At 38.6% G+C, this 22,899-nt stretch overlaps 1 protein-coding gene across 5 annotated transcripts in view; it reads right to left on the bottom strand.

Moving 5' to 3' along the window:
• GRM5 (glutamate metabotropic receptor 5) overlaps positions 1-22,899 on the bottom strand; it is a 532,963-nt gene that overhangs the window by 87,103 nt on the left and 422,961 nt on the right. For all 5 annotated transcript variants that reach the window (XM_024131764.3, XM_024131767.3, XM_024131768.3 and 2 more), the window contains exon 4: positions 6,348-6,594. In XM_024131764.3, the coding sequence (XP_023987532.1) occupies positions 6,348-6,594 (247 nt within the window). The remainder of the gene's footprint in view (positions 1-6,347; positions 6,595-22,899) is intronic.

Genomic DNA, 22,899 nt, shown 5'->3' with positions numbered 1-22,899 from the left:
CTTATTCTTACGTTTGGTTAGGTGTTCAGTGTTATCCTATAGTGTTTTATTTGCAGTCAGTAGCAATTTTGAGTAACTGTCTAAATTTCACTTCTAAAAGTACCAATCTGTAGGATACAGAGCTGAGTCTTACACATTTCCACTCTGTCACAGTTACGCAGTGGCTACTAAGCATGCAGTGAGTTGAGATATTCGAACACAGAGCACTGAGGTAAAAAGAACTCATACATTATGGCATTGGCTACTTCAAATTGGCTACATGGGCCTCTAAGGCTTCGAAAGGTGACTGACTGCCTGTGAGCAAATGACCTTTGAACGTTCTAGGCTGGGAGAAAGAAAGAAATGTTAGTGTCAGGAAGATTTTTTTTCTTTGCTGCTACTGATTTGAAGAGATATGAAGAGAGTTTCATTGCTTACCCCCAAATAAGCCATCAGTCCATTTCTGCCAGTTGTTAACTTTGATGAGGTGTAGTCCAAACTGTCAATTGTACAGATAATGGACCTGAAGCTTGGTGAGGTAATGAGTGATGCCAGATTGGAGAGAATGCAAGTCTATACTCACTCTTAATACTTCAAGTCTGCTGTTGGTTTCTTGTCTACTCCAAATAAACTCAGTAGAGCTAAAAGATCAACTTCCATTGCTTAACTGTTGTAGAAATCTGTTTTATATTGGAGAAATGGTAAAAAGTCAAGGGATCCAATTTTTGAAAAATAAACATGATAACTCTATAGAATGGAAAATGTCATATTTGACAGGGAAGTGATTTTGAGAAAAGTTAAACCTTAATTTTGGTTCAGAACAATCAACCTACTTTAAATTTATTACAGATACTGAATCCTCCCTTTGGAATTAGCCTTAGATTTTTGGTAATTATTTCTTACTTACCAGACAACCACAGAGATATTATCACTAGTGGTTGTAGCTGTGAAAATACAACATGATTGTAAAAATCTTTGGTAGCAGTACATGAAAAAAAGAAATAGCTGAGAATAATTCTCTGTAAAAGAAGACCCCTCCTCCCTTCTCTTGTCAATTAATATGAATTCTTTTAGTTTTCAGAGATAGGATATAGATTTTATTCTCCATCAAAAGTGAGAGTGTTTGAAAAATACTCTTACTTAAATTTTAGGTAAGAATTAAAGTACATAATGGCTTTCTGCCGTTGTAAGCCATTGTTTAATTCTCTCTCATTCTCACTCTTGCTCTCTCGCTCTCTCTCACTGGGCCCCTTGGTTCCTCCATCTCTGCTCCTGAGCCTTCTCTCTCATCACTGAGTGTGGCTTTGTGTAATCTGTCTTCTTTAATACCTCTTCCTTCTTTCCCCTTTCTCTCTGCCTCCCCACGTCTGTCTCTTCCTTAACTGGCCACAGTTTAGAGTTGAAATACACTGAAAATCTGTTCGAATGAATTTCCTAAAGTGTTCAAAAATAAAAAAAACAGAGATAAAATGTATTGCAACCAAAAAGAAAAAAGTTCAGTTAAAAGCACAAAATAATGATTAGTGATGTTGAGCATTCTTTCATGTGTTTGTTGGCTATCTGTATATCTTCTTTGGAAAAATGTCTATTTAGGTGACCACCTAGAGGGGTGGGATAGGGAGGGTTTTGTTATAAAGCAGAAACTAACACACCATTGTAAAGCAATTATACTCCAGTAAAGATGTTTAAAAAAAAAAAAAGCACAAAATAGAAACTAGAGGAAGGCAGCATTCAGTTGAACAGAAATAAAGAACTTTCTAAGTGGTTATAACCCTGAAAATTAGAGCAGCCTTCTTCAGAAGATAGTGCGGTTCTCTTTACCCAAGGGGCTGAAGCAAGGTTGTTGTCAGGGAAACTGAAACATCATTTGGGGGAAGGGACTATGGAGAGTACTAGATTTATATGACCCTTAAGGTCCTCTCAGTCTACAGTTCTGAGGCTAAGGTGCTTTTTTAAGTCCTTCTGTGGACAGAGCCACATATTAAGAATCTGTGTGCAAACCAGGTCAGTATCTGCAAATTTCTAGTGTTCCAGCCTTATTTTCTACTTGTCATGTCTGTTTTTGTCCATCTTTTCCTCTTTTCCGGCCTTATTTTTTATTAACCAATTTTTTTAAGTATTCTTCTCTTGGCTTTTTAGTTATTTCTCTTGTATTAAAATTTTAACTGCCCAAGGGATTTAATAGGCATTCTTAATTTAACTTATTCTACTTAAAGTAATGTTGTGTCACTTAATGTAAAATATAAGAAACTTGCCCCTATATAATTTTATACTCCATTCCTTTATGCCACATTGTCAAATGTTTTATATCCCCATACTTATAAACCCCACAATATAATGTTAACATTTTTGCCTTAAATAGTCAGTTGTACTTAGGCTGACGTTGACTCTCCATGTTTCCTCTGCCCATTTATGGTCAGTCCTAGGCAACAGCTAGACTTTTTAAACCTTAGTCATCCGTGGACTCTCTGTATCTCTATTGGGGGTCAGAAAACTTTTGCTATAAGGGGACAGACAGTAAATATTTTAGGCCTCTGTTGAAACTACTCAACACTGTTAGTGTAGCATGAAATAGCTACAGATAGTCTCTAAATAAATGAGAGAGACTGTGTTCCTGTAAGACCTTATTTACCAAAACAGATAGCAGACCCGATTTGGCCTGTAGACCATAGCTTGCCAACCTGTGGTCTGTCCCCTTGATGGCAAACAGTAAAGGTCCGTATTTCTTATCTATAATTCCTGAAATCCTTAGAGCTCTGAAAACCATAAGTTTTTTCATAACTCACTTGGCAGCAAAACATGACCCATTCTCAACTTATCTAGTGACATAACTTGACCCACACCGTCATGAGACTATTTATACTCTATTTATCATACTTCCAATGAATATTCATATGTTTTGCTGTAGAAATATTAATACGTTGTTTAAGAAGTGTGCTCCACGGTATGCAGGAGGCATTATATGACTTCTGTAAAATCAAAAACTCAGAATTGCAGCTCTATTTACAATAGCCAGGACACAGAAGCCACCTAAGTGTCCATCGACAGATGAATGGATAAAGATGATGTGGCACATACATACAATGGAATATTACTCAGCCATAAAAAGAAACGAAATTGAGTTATTTGTAGTGAGGTGGATGGACCTAGAGTCTGTCATACAGAGTGAAGTAAGTCAGAAAGAGAAAAACAAATACCGTATGCTAACACTATATATATGGAATCTAAAAAAAAAAAAAAAAAAAAAAAAGGTTCCGAAGAACCTAGGGGCAGGACAGGAATAAAGATGCAGACGTAGAGAATGGATTTGAGGACACGGGGAAGGGTAAGCTGGGACGAAGTGAGAGAGTGGCATGGACATATATACACTACCAAATGTAAAATAGATAGCTAGTGGGAAGCAGCCGCATAGCACAGGGTGATCAGCTTGGTGCTTTGTGACTATCTATCTAGAGGGGTGGGATAGGGAGGGTGGGAGGGAGACGCAAGAGGGAGGAGATATCGATATATATGTATGCATGTAGCTGATTCACTTTGTTATAAAGCAGAAACTAACACACCATTGTAAAGCAATTATACTCCAATAAAGATGTTAAAAAACAAAAAGCTCATTACAGTAAAAAAAAAAAAAAAAAAAAAAAAATTCAGAATTCTGTAACACACTTGACCCAAGGGTTTTGTTAAAGATGCGTGTACTGATAGTAGTCCGATTATGTGAGGCTTAAAAACAGTGATTAAATTTGACTCTCTAACTGTCCATAGGTATGTGTGCCAGAGTGAGTTGTCACCTCTCCCAGCTTCCTCTGTTTAGGATCTTCCTCTTGTGACTCTGGCATTTTAGGGGAACCCTAATCACCCTAGTCTCCTCTGATTCATTGCCCAGGTTGGAATGTCTTTGATCCCGCTGAACTGCAACTTCTACTCCAGAGAAATAACAACATAATGCCTACAAATACATTTCTAGGAGAATAGTGGTGTTTTGATTTTGATACTGTAATTGGCAGGCTGTTGTACAGGGTCAGGAATTGAAGCCCACAAGACTGAGTTAGAATCTTGACTCTTTCATGTATTAGACTGTCTCTGGGCAAGTCATTTAATCTTTGTCATCCTCAGTTGTGAGCCTTCGTCTAGAAAAGAACATGATAATATTACTTACCTCATAGGATTAAAATATAGAGGATTTAGCTAAGTACTTGGCTCAGAACACACATGGTAAATATTAGTTATAATTATTTTGTAACTATAACTGGATTAATTGGAAAAACAGAAAAGTTGCAAAGCACCTTTTCCTGAGTTTGGCTTATGCCCTCAGAGGCAGATTCTGATCATTTATTAGTGGGTTAATGTAATACCCAACCTTAGTTATGCGTGAAAAGTCTAAACAACTATGAGTTTCCAGAAATTGTTTGCAGAATTTTATGGATATTGTCCTTGAGGGAATATCTATAAATTTCATTTAACTTAAAGAGATTCATGTTCCCCCAATGGTTAAGAACCAATGTCCTAAATGTACCCCATTCCAGCATATTTGGAGGATTGTGAATGAGATAGTGATGTTCTGATCTATTAAGGTTTCCCACTGGAATAGAGCTGAGTCATTTTTTCACTGTCTGGTTTGTGGAACTGACTTGGGTACATGACATGAAAACTGTTTGAACCGATGGAACTGCAGTCAACAAAGTCTATGAACAAATCCCAAGGTGATGTCAGTGATCTAGGGATGCACACAGGAATAGTAAATCCATGTGAAGATATCAGAGCCTAGGCTTTGACCTAAGCCTAAAGACTGAGCTCATTCATTGACCTGCCCTAAGAAGCCTTACAACAAATGTGAAGTTCCCTATGGCCCTGGGAAAATGCTTGTATTCCTGCCCCCACTCCCTTGAATGTACTGAATAGCCAAAAAGTAGAAAACAATATTTGAAAAATCTTATCTTGACAAACAGCTTGCTTGGAGCAATACTCTTCAACTCTCTAAAATAGAGAAAATATCCAGCTTTCCTCTTGGCTGCATGACTTGGAACTGCTGTCACTTAAAAAGTTTGGCTCGTGAGATGGTAACAGCTGCATCAGGGACAAACTCCAGTTCACATCAGGAATATGGAAACAAGCTAGACCAAGGTGGCTGATACAATGTGTGGGCACATGGCATGTGAGTCATGGAGGGACTCATGGGACCTTCTGTTGGCAGGATCAGCTGCAAAAAAGAGTGTAAACACACCCTCTCCAAGCACACCTGTCAAGCAAAAGCTGTTGCTGGAAAAATACCAGGGATTTTACAGCAGGCGACCAAGGACCCTGATTGTCCTAATGCAGGGCAGATTAAAGACCCAGCCCTGCTACAAGTCAGAATATCATTTCAATGACATTATCCCTCATGGATTAAAAGTCTCATGTGAAGAGTCACTTAAGAATTTAGAGTCTGGACTTTGGTGTTGAACACATCACAGCTGTTGCCAAAGATGCAGTGACTTCCTCAGTCAAGATCCTTCCTCTCCAAAGCATCTGTCTCCTTGGCCATCAAATGGGGACCAGGGCAGCGCCTGCCTCAAGGATTTGTTGTGAGGATGATATGAGTTAATACTTTTAGACTAGCTGGAATAGGGTCTATCACATAAGCAATGTCAGACAAACATTAGCTCTTATTATTCGAAAGGACTGTGATAGGAAACACGTGCTGATAAAGAAACACAAAGAAGGCAAAAAAAAAAAAAAGAATTTAGAGTCTGAGATAGATGTGAATACTGGTAAGTTCTAGGTACTTAATGACTTCCCTGGAGGCTGACCTATAATTATGAGTAAGTTCATATTTCTCAGGTTCCGCTCTATAAATAATGAAAGGTAAAATTTCAGAGAGAAAGGCAATTTAGTCCTGAAGAAGGGAGAAAGTGTTCCAGCTGGAGGATACTAAAATAAAATGACTTGTAACTTACTGTAGGTACAGCAAACAATATAATAACACCTCAGCCCTATTTCTGGATTACCGGAAATGGAACTGTTCCTGTTTCAAAATAGTTCTGTGGCCTAAGAAGAGATCAGAATACACGGAATAACATGGCAAACATGTACAGGGAAACCATAGAGCCGGCTTCTAATTATCTATGATAATGTGAGGCTCCTGCCTCTAAGTTTGAGTCTCTGAAATGTGGTGATGATTCCAAGAGCATGTTTTAGACATCAGCATTAATATTTTTTCCTGGCCACAGGAAATGGGGCTTCCCCTCTCTGTGTTTACTCACTTTGTGATGTCAGAACTAGCCAGACATGGCCAGGAAGCCTAGATAACCACAAAGGAGAGAAACAGGCTCCTGAGGATCAAGAGATAGCTTGATCAGGCTCTATTGTCTAGAGGTGAATTGTAACAATACCTTCCTGGAGAGTCTCCATTCTCATCAAATAGGATCATGTCTCCAGAAACCCCAGTAAAATTGGTTTTCATCAGGGAGTCCAAAAGTTTCCGTCCATCGATTGGCTTCATGGCATCACAGAGGCCCGCATATCCTGGACAGAGGGACATCTGCATGTTGTGGAGCCCATAGGCCATGGAATAGATCGCATTGATCACAAATCCCATTTTGGAGTCTTGAACATGATGTGTTCTCAGAGTCAGAGAACCTGTTGGAAAACAAATTAGGGATTAACTTTGAGATTTATTTCTACTATAGCTATCTCTATGGATTCTGAATAATTTGAGAGTGCACTGGAACAATTTATCAGAGTTAAAACCAGAGGAAATACTAAGAACAGGTGCCAAAATAGTATGCCTAATAATTGTCTCTATACCCAGTTTTTTTCCCCAAGACCTAAAAGACAGAGCTGAATCCTCACCAGTACCAAGATTCACTTCCTCTATTACCATACTCTAGGGATAAATGCAGGATAGCACTCCATTTCTGTACCACAATATTTATCTTAAGGACAGAGTAATCTCCCAAGTATTCAGCTGTGATAATATACCTCCTTGGTTTAGATATCCTCCAAAAATCTCCAGTTTCCAAAATAAAAAAAATCTCCAGTTTCCAAATTATTAAGTCTTTTTTTTTTTCCCGTTGTCCTCCAAAAATCTCCAGTTTCCAAAAAAAAAAAAATCTCCAGTTTCCAAATTATTAAGTCTTTTTTTTTTCCCGTTGCGGAGCACAGGCTCCGGACGTTCAGGCTCAGCGGCCATGGCTCACGGGCCCCGCCGCTCCGCGGCATGTGGGATCTTCCTGGACTGGGGCACGAACCCGTATCCCCTGCATCGGCAGGCGGACTCTCAACCACTGTGCCACCAGGGAAGCCCCAAATTATTAAGTCTTAGTTGAGCAAAGTAGATCCCCTACCATCTCGCCTCAATTTACCTATTGGGATTTATCACCCATCATTTCCTACCTCAAAGCATATGTGCCCTATAAACTGACCTATTTGGAAATTCTGAAATATAATATTTAAGCCCTATTAATTCATTCATTAATTAAATAAAATTTATTGGAGTCTGAGTATACATAAAGCTCTGTGTATGATGATCTAGGGAAAATACAAAGATGAACTGGACATGGATTCTGCACTTAAGAGGAAACATGTTCAGTAATAGAGAGAAATTATGTAACTACATTAAAGGTTGAAGGTGATAAATCTGTAATAGATGTGGAGTTAAAATCTATAGAGGCCCAAAGAGGGAGTGATCCCTTTCAGTGGAGGCCCAAAGAGGAAGCCATCTCTTCCAATGAAGGGCTCTTGGGAACGTTTCATTAAAGAACTAACATTTGGTATGAGTTACTGATTAAACAAATATGGAATGAGTGCCTGTTAGTTCTGACTGCTCAGAACTTGCTGGAAGTGTGGGACATAATGTAGAATAAGATAGACATGATTATTGCTCTTGTTTACTTAGAGTCTAGAGGGCAGAAGAGCATCTAAGCAGGCTAAGTGCTAGGGCAGGACTGAATAGGGAAGGGCACTAGACCAAGAAACTCACTGAAGCTGAGCATTTTGGTTGAGTATCAGCTGGATGAAGAGTGGAGGAAAGCATGTTTGAAGGTTCATAGACGAGGTAGAGCACACTACCTTTGGGAAACCTTAAGAAGGTTGGAATGTTTGGAACATGGGGTGGGAGGCAGGAGAATGGGGAGAACTGAAGTAGTAGAGGAAGGCAGGATTGCATTGGCCAGATTAAGATCACTGTACTTTATCATAAGCACTGGGATCCTTTGTAGTGCTTAAAATAGGAAGGAACAGGATCAGATTTCTATTTTAGAAAGATCAATCTGGGTACATTGGAGAAAGATTTAAAGGCCTATAGGAGTAGAATTATGAAGACCCATCAAGTGGTAATGCAATGATCCCAGTGATAGGTGAAAATGGCTTTGTTGAGGGTAGAGGCCAAGATTATGGACAGAAGTGTTTAGGAGGTGGAATCTACTTCCAGGCCTGGTGATTGAGGAATGGAGAGGACTGAAACATACAGGAAGAGCATGGGTATAAGGTAAAGGTAACAGCTGAGCTAAGGACAGAACATGCCATTCGGGGAGAAGTTGTTTTTTTGTTTTTTTTTTTTTTTAGCGATACGCGGGCCTCTCACTGTTGTGGCCTCTCCCACTGCAGAGCACAGGCTCTGGACGCGCAGGCTCAGCGGCCATGGCCCACGGGCCCAGCCACCCCGCAGCACGTGGGATCCTCCCGGACCGGGGCACGAACCCGCGTCCCCTGCATTGGCAGGTGGACTCTCAACCACTACGCCACCACGGAAGCCCTGGGGAGAAGTTTTTTAAAGAGAGATAAATAGGAACTCTCCAAAGATGACATGATTTTTATGACTTTCAAACTGTAGAGGCATAGAGGCTCCTAGGGAAACCAGCATAAGTTTAAGATGGGAAATCTTGTTTCCATCTCAGGACTAGACACTGGCCCTAAGCCACTTTCCAACCAAATCTTACAATTTCCTTTTCTACACAGACTCTACTCACACTTCCACATTTCACCTCATACTACTAGAAACTCCATTCTTCTGGGTGTTAAGTCAAATACTTGGGAGTCACTTTTGACTTTTTTCTTTCCTTCATTCCTTGTTTACTCTTATTTGGTCTGTCTTCAGAATATCCAGAATTAAACTGTTTCACACAAATCTACTTCTACCAGGTTTAAGATATATCATCTTCTGTCTGATTACAGTGATAGTCTTTTAACTGGACTCTTTCTTTCTGCCTTAAACTATTCTCCACCCACTCCAGCCAATTTTTAATTCAATAGCCATAAAAATTCTCTTAAAATAAGAGTTAGATTATGATACTCCTCTGAGCAAACTTTCTAGTGGCTCCGTTGTTACTGAAAGTAAAACCCAAATTCCCTGCCATGTAGTTAAGGGATACACAAAATTAAAAGATGTAAAATGTGACATCAGAAACATAAAATGGTGGGGGGGTAGTGGTGGTAACAACACTCTAAGGTTGTTAGAATGCTTTCAAACTTATGAGATAATCAACTTAAAATAGTCATCTATAAATATAGGTTGTTATATATGAACCTCATGGTAACCACAAACCAGAAACGTATAATAGATACACACCAAAAAAGAGAAAGGAATCCAAACATAACACTAACAACAGTCATCAGATTATAAGACAAGAGAGAAAAAAAGTAAAAAGGAACAAAAAAGAACTATAAAACAACTCCAAAACAAAGAACAAAAAGGCAATAAGTGAATACCTATCAATTACTTTAAATGTAAATGGACTAAATGCTCCAGTCAAAAGACATAGAGTGACTGAATGGATAGAAATCCAAGACCTATCTATACACTGCCTATAAGAGACTCACTTTAGATCTAAAGACACACATGGAGTGAAAGTGCGGGGATGGAAAAAGATATTCCATGCAAATGAAAACAAAAAGAAAGCTGGGGTAGCAATACTTATATCAGACCAAATAGACTTTAAAACAAAGTCTGTAACAAGAGACAAAGAAGGACATTACCTAATGATAAAGGGATCAATCCAAGAGGAAGCTATAACAATTGTAAATATATATGCACATAAAATAGGAGAACCTAAATATATGAAGCAAATACTAACAAACATAAAAGGAGAAATTGACAGTAATATAATAAATAGTAGAAGAGGGCTTTAACACTTAAATCAATGGACAGATTATCCAGACAGAAAATTTATAAGGAATTACTGGCCTTAGATGACATATTAGACCAGACGGATTTAATAGATAGATATATATGGAATATTCCACCCCAAAGCAACAGAATATGCATTCTTTTCAAGTGCACATAGAACAGTCTCCAGGATAGAACACAGGCTAGGCCATAAAGCAAGCTGTAATAAATTTAATATTTATTAAATAAATAAAATTCTGACTATATCATTATGAGACTAGAAATTGACTACAAGAAAAAAACTACAAAAAATACAAACACTTGGAACCTAAAGATTATGATACTAAACAACCAATGGGTCACTGAAGAAGTCAAAAAAAATACTTGGAAATAAGTGAAAATGTTAACACAATGATCCAAAATCTAAGGAACACAGCGAAAGCAGTTCTAAGAAGAAAGTTTATAGTGATACAGGCCTACTACAGGAAACAGGAAAAATATCAAATAAACAACCTAACCTCACACCTAAAGGAACTAGAAAATAAAAAGAACAAATGAAACCCAAAATTAGTAGAAGATATTGAAGATCAGAATGAAAATAAATTAAAGAGACTAAAAAAACAATAAGAAAGATCAATGAAACTAAGAGCTGGTTTTTGAAAAAAATAAAATTGGTAAACCTTTAGCCAGACTCATCAAGAACAAAAGAGAAATGGCCCAAATAAATAAAATAAAATATGAATGAGTAGAAGTTACGACTGACACCACAGAAATACAAAGGATCATAAGAGATTACTATGAACAATTATATGGCAATAAAATGGACAAACTAGAAGAAATGGATAAATTCCTAGAAACATACAGTCTCCCAAGACCAAATCAGAACTAAGTAGAAAATATGAACAGGTCAATTACTAGTAATGAAATTAAGTCAGTCATTAAAAACAAAACAAAACAAAAACCTCCCAACAAACAAAAGTCCAGGATCAGTTGACTTCACAGGTGAATTCTACAAAACATTTAAAGGAGAGTTAACACCTATCCTTCTCAGAGTATTCCAAAAAATTTAAGAAGAAGGAACACTTCTGAACTCATTCTACAAGGCCAGCATCACCCTGATACCAAAAATAAAGACACCACACACAAAAAATTGCAGACCAATATCACTCATGAACATAGATGCAAAAATCCTCAACAAAACATTAGCAAGTTGAATTCAATAGTACATTAAAGGGATCATACACCATGATCCAGTGGGGTTTATCCTACGGATGCAAGGATGGTTCAGTATTCACAAAGCAATCAATGTGCTACACCACATTAACAAATTGAAGAATAAAAGTCATATGATCGTCTCCATAGATGCAGAAAAAGCTTTTGACAAAAAGCGACGTCCATTGAACCCTCCGCAAAGTGGTGTAGAGGGAATGTACCTCAACATAATAAAGGCCACATATGACAAACCCATAGCCAACATCATACTCAACAGTGAAAAGCTGAAAGCATTTCTTCTAAGATCAGGAAAAGGACAAGGATGCCCACTCTTGCCACTTTAATTCAATATCACGTTGCAAATCCTAGCCACAGCAATCAGATAAGAAAAAGAAATAAAAGGAATCCAAACTGGGAAGGGGAAAGTAAAACATGCACTGTTTGCAGATGACATGATACTATACATAGAAAACCCCAAAGACTCCACCAAAAAAAAAATCTATTAGAAGTATTAAATGAATTCATTAAAGTTGTAGGATACAAAATTAGTATTCAGAAATCTGTTGCATTTGTATATATTAACAACAAATTATCAGAAATAGAAATTAAGAAAACAAGCCCATTTAAAATCACATCAAAAAGAATAAAATACTAGTAATAAATCTAACCAAAGTGGTAAAAGATTTGTACTCAGAAAACTATAAGACATTGATGAAAGAAACAGAAGATGACACAAACCAAAGGAAAGATATACCCTCCTCAGGGATTGGAAAAATTAATATTGTTAAAATGACCATACTACTGAAGGAAATCTACAGATTCAATGTAATCTCTATCAGAATACCAATGGTATTTTTCACACAACTAGAACAAATAATCCTAAAATTTGTATGGAACCACAAAAGATCCTGAATAGCTAAGGCAATCTTGAGAAAGAAGAACAAAGCTGGAGGTATCACACTCTCTGATTTCAAATGATCATACAAAGCTCTACAGTAATCAAAACAGTATGCTACTGGCACAAAAACAGACACATGGATCAATGAAACAGAATAGAGAGCTCAGAAATAAACCTACACTTACATGGGCAATCTATGACAAAGGAGGCAGGAATATACAATGGGAAAAGATACTCTCTTCAATGAATGGTGTTGAGAAAACTGGGCAGCTACTTGCAAAAAATTGAAACTGGATCACTTTCATACACAATATGCAAACATAAACTCAAAATGGATTAAAGACTTGAATGTAAGACCTGAAAATATAAAACCCCTAGAAGAAAACATAGGCAGTATGCTCTTTGACATCAGTCTTAGCAATGTTTTTTTCTATCTGTCACCTAAGGCAAGGGAAACAAAAGCAAAAATAAATAAATGGGACTACATCAAACTAAAAAGCTTTTGCACAGAAAAGGAAAACAGTAACAAAATGAAAAAATGAATGGGAGAAGATATTTTCAAGCAATATATCTGATGAGTGGTTACTATCCAAAATATATAAAGAACTGATACAACTTAACATCAAGAAAACAAACAGTGAAATTTAAAAGTCAGTGGAGGACCTCAACGGACATTTTCCCAAAGAATACAGATAGAGTGCCAACAGACACATGAAAGAATAATCAATATCACTAATCATCAGGGAAATGCAAATCAAAACCACAATGAGATACCACCTCACACCTGTCAGAATGGCTAGCATCAAATAACAACTGGTGGCAAGGATGTGGAGAAAAGGGAACTCTTGTGCATTGTTGGCAGGCTTGTAAATTGGTGCATTCACTGTGGAAAACAGTATGGAGGGTCTTCAAAAAAGTAAAAATAAAACTATCATACATTCAGCAATTTCACTTCTGGGTACTTACCCAAAGAAAACAAAAACACTAACTTGAAAAGATATATGCACCCCAGTGTTCATTACAGCATTATTTATAATAGCCAAGACATGGAAGCAGCCTAAATGTCCATCAATAGATAAATGGATAAAGAAGATGTGGTATATACACAGTGGAATATTACTCAATCATAAAAAAAAAAGAAATCTTACTATTTGCGACAGCACGAACAGATGTAGAGGGTATCATGCTAAGTGAAATAAATTAGACAGAAAGACAGATGCCATATGATCTTACTTATATGTATAATCTAAAAACAAACAAACAAATGAACAAAACAAAACAAAATACAGAGAACAAATGGGTGGTTGCCAGAGGGAAGGGTAGAGGTGGGGGCACTGGGCAAAATAGGTAGAGGGGATTAAGAGGTACAGACCTCCAGTTATATAAAATAAATAAGCCACGAGGAGATAATATACAGCATAAGGGGACAGAAAGACAGATGCCATATGATCTTACTTATATGTATAATCTAAAAACAAACAAACAAATGAACAAAACAAAACAAAATACAGAGAACAAATGGGTGGTTGCCAGAGGGAAGGGTAGAGGGGATTAAGAGGTACAGACCTCCAGTTATATAAAATAAATAAGCCACGAGGATATAATATACAGCATAAGGGATATGGCCAATAATATTGTAATAACTTTGTATAGGGATAGATGTTACTAAACTTATTGTGGTGATCATTTCCTGATGTACATAAATGTTGAATCACTAGGTAGTACACCTGAAACTAACATAATATTGTATATCAGCAGTATTTTAATAAAAATGGATCATTAAATAAATAAATAAACAAATAAATAATTCCTCTCTAGCTACACCGACCCCCTCCCTGATCCTCAAGCATTCCAGGCATGCTCCTGCCTCTGGGCCCTTGTACTTGCTGTTCCTTCTACCTGGAATATCTGCCTCAGAGATGTGCAGAGCTATTCCCTCCCCAATTCAGGGCTTTCCTCTAATATCATCCTCTCTGTGAGATTTCTCTGATATCCTGTCTAAATCTCATCTCCATTCCACTCCCCCAACACACTCCCTATTTCCTTTCCCGACATTATTTTTTTCCTTACCACCATCTAGAACAGTTCCTAGAACAATGCCTGGCACATAGTAGGTCCTCAATAAATATTTGTTGAATGAATTAAAGAACTGTCCCCTCTAATTTAGACTATCCCTTCTGTTTTCTTTTCCTCCCTAACCCTACTAACACTAATCCTATCCATGTTTCAGGGCCCCAAGAGCACTTCCTTCATGAAGTCCACCATGGTTGCAGATACTAAAATTAAGCTTTCTCTTCCAAACTCTCTATCACTTTCTCTATACAAGCATACCTTGTTTTATTGCTCTTTGTGAATATCGTGTTTTTCACACATTGAAAGTCTTTCACAACCCTGTGTTGAGCAAGTCTATAGACACCAGTTTCCCAATAGCATTCGCTCACTTCATGTCTCTGTGTCACATTTGGTAATCCTAATTTCACATTTTTTTCATTATTATTATATTTGGTATGGTGATCTGTGATCAGTGTTCTTTGCTGCTACTACTGTGACTCACTGAAAGATCAGATGATGGTTACCATGTTTTAGCAATACAGAATTTTAAAACTATGGTATGTACACCTTTTTTAAGACATAATGCTATTGTACACTTAATAGACTATAGTACTGTGTATAAACATAACTTTTATATGCACTGGAAAACCTTAAAGTTTGTGTGACTTGCTTTATTGCAGTATTTGCTTTATTGTGTTGGTCTGGAACCAAATTTGCAGTATCTCATAGGTCTGCCTGTACCTCTGTCAGGTACCCTACACACTATATTATAGAAATGTGGGCATACTTAGGGGAAGGAGAATTTGAAACATCCAGTTCCCAAATCAGTCCATCTCTACCTTCCTCCATGAAACTCCCTAAATGGAGGCAAAGTTACTCTACCTGACTGATTCTATTTCTGGAAAACTCACTGGGCAGCAGTAGCCTTTGAGGCCATGCTTAGAGGTTTGACCTTGAGCCTAAGCCAGGTACTGCAACTCAGCCTCCCAGCCAACTATTAAGGTTCAGCAGTAGGTGCTTTCTTGGCTATTAAAAGATAGTAGATAGTTTGATTCTCATTCTTTTGTTTTTCCTCTAATGAGCAGAAGAGAGAGATCTAGGTTTAAATTCTTGCTTGATGTCTTCCTAGCTTTGTGACTTGGACAAGTTACTTAAATCTCTAAAATTCCAGTTTAATCACCTTTAAATGGTGACCTTTATCTTGCAAAGGGGATGTGAGAATGAAATGTTATAGAAAAGCCATCCATACCTTGCACAGAGCCTGGCACAAGGTAGATGCTTCATAAATAGTAACTGTACCAAAATGTGAATAATAACCCTTAGCCACTGTGTTTTGTGGTTAAGACTTTGGAGAATGAAAGCAAGCCAAAGGTCTCTCCTCATGTGACGCCCAGGAGAGCTCTCTGGCTGTCATCTTTCAGGCTCCCTTCCTGATTTTTCTTTATGCCTTGTGGACAACAGACAGCTATTGGCACAAAGGCCAATTGAGCCTTATTCATTTGTAAATCAAATCACAGTGCTGGGGCCTGGTTACTGTACTGCTTGTTGAATTGGACGGGGGCAAGTATGAAAATTTGCATTTGTATGACACTTTAAAAAATAATTTCTGCATATATCAGTTATGTGCATCAATACTCTATCCATACTGTAGAGATAAAGAAGTGGAGTTGTAGACAGGTCAAGTATGTTTTCCAAGGTCACAGAGATAATAAAAATCAGAAGTAGACAAGAATTTCTAACACCAAGATCAGTGTCCTTTTTGCTACTATATTGCTTTTCACTGGAAATATGCAGTCCCTGAACAATATTCCTGTATCACATTTAAAAAATACTCTTAATTAAGACATAAAGTTAGGGAAAACAAACCAGTAACAAGATTAGATCTTTCCTGGAAAGTGCTGTGTTTTTGTTTCCTTAAATAATGCCCACTAGCTCTGCTTAAGACCTGGGCCCAGAAGCTGACTGACAGCCAGACCTTGAAAACCAAATGACACATGCGTTTGTGCACAGCTTGCTGAGTCCTTTGGTGTTGTTTGGGCATCTGGGAACAATTGGCCTCTTTGGGCAGCATTAGGGTCTTGAGGAAGTTCCTGGTGACTATTTTCCCTTGTCACCCAAACATTCCAAATGATTGCAAATTCAAAAACAAAAAAAAAGAAAAAAATCTGCTAGAAGAAAAGTGATGGAAGTTTAACCTTTGTAATTTCTCCTTAAGTCATTTTGATGCAGGTGGTTTTTTCCCCTTCACTGATTTTATCTATCTATATGTCTATCTACCTATCTATCTATTTTTATGAAGTATAGTTTATTTACAATATTATGTTAGTTTCAGGTGTGCAGCATAGTGATTCAGTATTTTTGCATGTATTTTTAAAGAAAGGTATCTTAATCTGTTTTAGCATTCAGGATGCAACAGGGGTCAATTCAATGAAATTCAAGTTTGAATTCTGCTTACACCATTCCATCTACTTTTCAGTCTTTTTCCTCCATTAGAAGAAGCAGCTCATGGATGGGCTGTGACCTTCAGGTAGCTAAGAGAGCTCTGTTAAAATGTGTGCTAACAAAATAAATACTTTACAAAACACTTAAATATCATAAAACTCAATGAGCTAGGAGCTATTTCCACTAAAGATGAAGAAACTAAGGAAATCAAGATGACCGTCAGTAATTGACAAGCTTATCTTTTTGTGGATGCGGGGTCTGGTACCCACATTTGAAAGCAATGTATGCAATAGACTCAATATTTTTAGCTATGGGGGAGATACTGGCTACTTAGGGAATTCTTGTGCCTCCTATCTCTTTAGACTTAGATCTCTGTCTGTCTCCACCCCCTCCCTAAATCACATATCTGAAGGGGGTGAATCTGCAAGATGCTGTCTTACTTTGTGTTAGAGGGTGCACGTCAACTACTAAGAGCAGCAGAGCAAAGAGGATAAGAGTACAGATTCTGGAACAAGGCAGCAGGTTAGAGTCACAGCTCTGCTACTTACCAGCTGTGTGACTTTGGCCAAGGTCGTTAGCCTCTCTGTGCCTGAAAAAATGGGTTTAATAATAGTAACTTACTAATAGATTTATACAAGGATTAAATGAGTTTATACTTATTAAGCATTTGATTAAATAAATTGATCTATGTTACTTGGTCCCTGACCCAAGTTCTGTTACTAATGATCTGGTTTGTTTCTTTCGGTTCAAAATATAAAGATCTGGAAGAAGTATGTTGCCAAGCAGAGACATTAACTACTGTGTTCTTTGAGGAATAAAAGAAAGGGTGAAACAGTGAGTAAGGGGAACAGAAGCAGGATCTGAGGTAAGGCAAATAGACAGGACTGTATGATATAGGGCTTTGGAGTGTTTTTATCAGAGAAAGATCATGTTTTCATTTTAAAAATTTTACATTGAGGATGGAAAATAGAATGAGAGTGGGAGAACCTAGGGAATAATGAAATAGGATGCTAAGAGCTGATGGTGTCTTAATCCAGGGTAGGAGTCTAATTATATATAGAAAGCGGGGAGAATAGGATATGTTAGTGGATTGGATGTGAGGTGTTAAGGAAAGAGAAGAATCAAGGATTAGTTCAAGTTTTCATTTTTAAGCAACTAGATAGATTAGAATGACATTGAGTGTGAGAAATAGGTTGGTGTGGGTGTGGAATCAGAAGTGCTGTTTGACATGTTAAACGGGGAGATCAGTCAGCATCCAAAGCAGTTGACCAGGCAAGAGATATTGGTGGCTTAGATTAGGGTGATGGCAGTCGACACGGTGAGAAGTGTTCAGATTCAGGACATGCTTGGAAAAGAGAACTGACATGACCCGCTGACTGATTGGATCTGTCGCAGATATCACACTTCTTTTTGAGTTCCTGATCACTCTTTCAAAATATGTAGAGATGCTAGACTAATTTTACTGGCTGTATAGTGTTCCCTTGTATGGATATATTTTTACTGGTTTCAGAATGTCTCACAATTTCTTGCTTGGGTTACTACAACAGTCTCCTAACAGATCCGACTGCCTCCAATCTTGCCCTGCTCAAATCTTTGTATTTCCAGTGTAGATATACAGTGAGTGGTCTTTCTTAAGCACAATACTGATGTTGTTAGTCTTCTATTAAAACCATTCAATTGATAACCAAATTATACCCTAAATACCTTTTCCTGACCTTCAAGACCTTTTCCTGTCTTGCCCTCTATTTGCCTCTCTGTTCTGATCCATCATACTCTATGCACCAGCTACTTGGAACTTCTGGCAGCCACGTAATAAACTCTTCTCTCCTGTATCTGGGCATCTGTGCATTTCCCGCCATACATCTGGAACATACTTTCTTGTAGATTTTCTACTTATTAATTTGTGTGTGTCTAGGACTCACCTCCACTCAGAAGTTGTTCATGACCCTCCTCCAGTTCAGAATTAAGGTTTTGCTCTGTTCTCCTATAGCACTGGTACTGATGTTTATCACAGACTAAGCACCCTATAAAGAAATTGCCTGTTTACACATCTGTCCCTAATCTAGACTTAAGGTTTTGCTTTGTCCTCTTGTAGCACTGATGGCGACCCATGGCTGATTTCTAGTATACTGTGGGCTCCCTGAGGACAAAGATTCTGTGCCATTCACAGAGGTAGCCCTTGTGTCTTCCACAGCATCTCACACATAATTGGCACTGTTAATATATATTAAGAATATGAATGAGGGCTGATGCGTGACAGGACGTCTCAAAGGGTGTCACCAAATACCAGGTCTGGTCTTCAGATTGTCAAATCAGTTTATTAGAGCAATCATTTCTTTGTAGAATGGCACTAAATAAAACTAAACAGCAATGCCAGTTTACAACAGAATCTGCCAGGTGGCCCATACAATCCCATTAAGCAATCTCTATGCTTTCACCATCTAATCAAACTTCATATGAAAAATTCTGGTCTAATCAAGATGAAGTAAGCACTCTCCACCATGTTTCTTCCATGGAATGCAGCTGAAAACCCCGAGTGGAATGATTGGAGCAGCTTTCTGAGGATTCTGAAAAGTAAGTGGTAACAAGTGGACTGGGGAAGGAAACCAGAATTGAAAATACCACTGAGCCATGCATGAGATTCTTGGATCTTTTCCTCCAGAGTCTTCAGGCCTAGACTCGAAGGCAGCCCCAAACTTGGAACTGCGCACCAGACAGAAGAAAGAGCTCTATGAGATGCTCTCCTTTCTGGTCTGAAGACTGGAAAGGGGCACCCTACAAGTCAGAGACAGTGAGGGAAATTCCATTTTTGTTTTTTATTTGTTCATTTTCCTATGCAAGCCCCCAGGGCAGCCCTGCAGAGATGGTGTGGCAAAGACCATGGTGGCTGTGCAAGCACCTATAATTCAGGGTGGAAACCCTTGTCTATGACCAAAGTAACTGTCCCAAAAGTATGGGGAAACTCCCTATTGCTTTTTTCCTCTCTCTAGCCTCCCCCCACTTGGCTCCCATGGCAGTCTAGTTGGGGAATAGGATGTGTGAGGCAGAGGTAGAAACTAAAGCCTAGATTTTTGCCCAGAGGACCAAGAAGGGGATGGGAGAGGCTAGGAGCTGAAAAGTGTCAGGGAGACCATAGAGAGGGGGAAGCTCAAGAAAATGATCACACAAAATTGAGTATGAACTCCTGGGCTCCCCAGTGAGTTGTGCAGCCATTGATTTGACCCTACTTAGCACACCAGAGTTTTGAGAAGTGAACTACAGGATAGAACACTGCCTAAGTCCAAGACTTACCACTCAGTGGGGGGCACATGTGCAGTAAGCTCTGATAGAACCGCAGAGGCTTTGAAAACTGCACTGACAATGGAACCACAGCCCACAGAAGGCAGGTATGAACTTGTAGCCTAAAGCAAACCAGGCTGATTTCCCATTTTTTAAAGATCAATGTTCTCTATAAGATAACATTATATTTGAAATATCTAGAATCATAAGAGGACACCTGGATTAAAAGGACTGTCTTTGATTACTTGGGGGTGCTGTAAGAGTCCCACCACCTTTTACTGATCTTCTGTCTACATTTCCAATCTGTCTGCTCTCCTTTGGTTGACACAGCCTTTCTTTAGCTGTCTTAATAGAACTCAGAATTATATTCAGTTCCTTTGTTCTTGCTGCTTAGGCCCTAGAGAGAAATTCTGGCTCATTAGGTAATTTATTTGTTGACTCATTCAGAGATTAATTAAGTTACTGATTAAACTGACATTTATTGAGTCCTTACTGTATGTCAGACATTCTGCTGGTTGCTGGTAATACCAACATGAGTAACATGGTATCTCTATCCTCAGAAACACTCAGCCTATAAGGGACTGGCTCAGTGATAGAAGTTTGTGATGGGCCCAAGGAGTTTCACCTTATTAGGCAAGTTTTTTATTTTTTTTTTATTTTTTTTATTTTTTTTTTTGTGGTATGCGGGCCTCCCTCTGCTGTGGCCTCTCCCGTTGCGGAGCACAGGCTCCGGACGCGCAGGCCCAGCGTCCATGGCTCACGAGCCCAGCCGCTCCGCGGCATGCGGGATCCTCCCGGACCGGGGCGCGAACCCGGTTCCCCTGCATCGGCAGGCGGACGCGCAACCACTGCGCCACCAGGGAAGCCCTAGGCAAGTTTTAAAGTCCTGAGTGCACATATTGAAATGGCTCATTTTATCCAGCCCTCTTTTCTCATCTACTAAGTGGTAGGAAAGAGAGGACATGTTAATTATTTGGCATGTTAATGCACAAAAGAACTAGACTTCATTTAGCAGTTATTTACTTTGTTCAAGGGTTATTTTTTAGGGTCTACTAAAGGCCAGGCCCACTGTAGGCATGAGGGTTTGTGCCAGGCCAAACTTGCCAGCTGCTCTCAGGCTGGATCTGCCCCACAGCAGCCTGGAGAGATGAAATGGAAGCAGGGAAGGATGGCTGTTCCCTCTTTGTTTCTTTCCTCAAAACTGGATTCCCTGATTTAGAACACTTAACATTCAATCCTAATTTTACTATTGTTTAATCAAATCAGAAGGCTCCAAAGGGATAAGCAGAAACTGAAATCCTTCAATATGTGATTACAATTTAATTTTACAGCACTCAAAACATGTTCTTTAATTCATCTGGGGAGCCGGAACTTTGAAGTAGCTGTTAAACAAAGGGAAATCAGACTGTCTTAATGCAGAATCAGAGAATGTCTGAGATACAAGGGACTTTAGAAGCTGCAGAAAGCAATCTCTTGGGCTGAATTTGGCCTTTAGTTATGTTTTGTTTGGCCTAAGTGTCCTTTTATGGAAATTTCACATAAAAATCTAGCTTTTTAGGCTCTCTTGGGAAGATCAGAAGATATCACAGTACTGGTTTCAGATTCTCACATGGCAAATGCTGACCTACTTCTGTCTTTTACATCATTTCTTTGGCCCTGTACTCATTGGAGATTGGGACCTCATAATCTGGTCCAATAAACTCAATGGGCGAAAATAAGGCCAAGAGAGGGAAAAGTACTTCCCTGAAGTCATACGTTTGGTTAGTGGCAGCTGGCCCCAGACCTTTTGTGTCCAAACTCTTGGACTAGTGCTGTTTTCATATGGGAGGCAAAAGAAACCATGATTTAACATTGTTTTCAGCAAATGAACTTATGACCATAGAGCAATGAAACCAGCAACAATTTTATTAAAAGAAAAAATCCCAAGTTAGTTCTTTGTGTTAGCCCTTATACTAGATACTGAAATACTTTGGGATTGTCTTCATTACTTCCTTTCTACCCACCAGCAGGGGAAAGATAGTAAAGGGAAGGAGGATGTAAGGGAAGAGATTCAAGGGAAGGAGATTATAAATCTACAAGAGTCCATTGGATAACATATTGTAACATTGCGATGAAAGAAACTGCAGTGAAACAAATTCTCCCCACCCTCATTTATTTTTCAAATCTACTCATTCCTTATGCATCTGGCAGATGGATTCCATTTATGCTCAGTGGATAAGACAATAATTTGTTTCCTGCTGTGACAGAAGGGCAGAGCATCCCCCAAGCCAGAATTAATCTTCTGCCATTACATGTGCTTATGCAGAAACGTGCTTATACCTCTGTTATGACATGTAATGCTTTCTGCCATGCATTAGAATTATCTATGTGCTTGTCTGTGCCCACCACAGAGTAGGGGCACCCTAAAGACTAAAACTGTCTTGTTTATACTGTATCCTCCACAGTTCCTAACACAGTGGCACAGAGTGAGCAATCCATTCCTTCATTTAACATTGACTAAGCACCTCTTTTCTGCAAAAGCCTCTAAACATATCATGAGATTCAGGGATTAGTTCAGAATAGACCATCAGCTTCATGCAGATTGGACCCACATTGATCTTGCATATATTGTGTTTCCAGCACCCAGAACAATGGTCAATATTGTCACTAATATATTGGTGGGTCATATGAATGATGGATGAATACGAATAGACTTACTGTATAGTGATCCAGACGGAGAAATGAATGTTATAATGAAGATGCAGATGCAGGTAGCTTCTTGGGAGCGTAGGTTAAGATTAGTAAAATAAAAAACTGGTTAGGTGATGTAGGGCTTGGACAGAGACTAGTGATGTCAAGCTGGAAGGAACAGCTTACAAAAGGATTAAAGAAACTGATGACATCATATATCATTCAACCTTTTCCCCAACACTGTATGTGGGCTTTTCTGTGATAGGAAGCGTGGCAACACTGGGAA

This window comes from Physeter macrocephalus, chromosome 16, assembly GCF_002837175.3.
Source record: "Physeter macrocephalus isolate SW-GA chromosome 16, ASM283717v5, whole genome shotgun sequence".
In the NCBI taxonomy this organism is placed as follows: domain Eukaryota; kingdom Metazoa; phylum Chordata; class Mammalia; order Artiodactyla; family Physeteridae; genus Physeter; species Physeter macrocephalus.
This window is presented reverse-complemented; position numbering and strand designations above follow the sequence as displayed.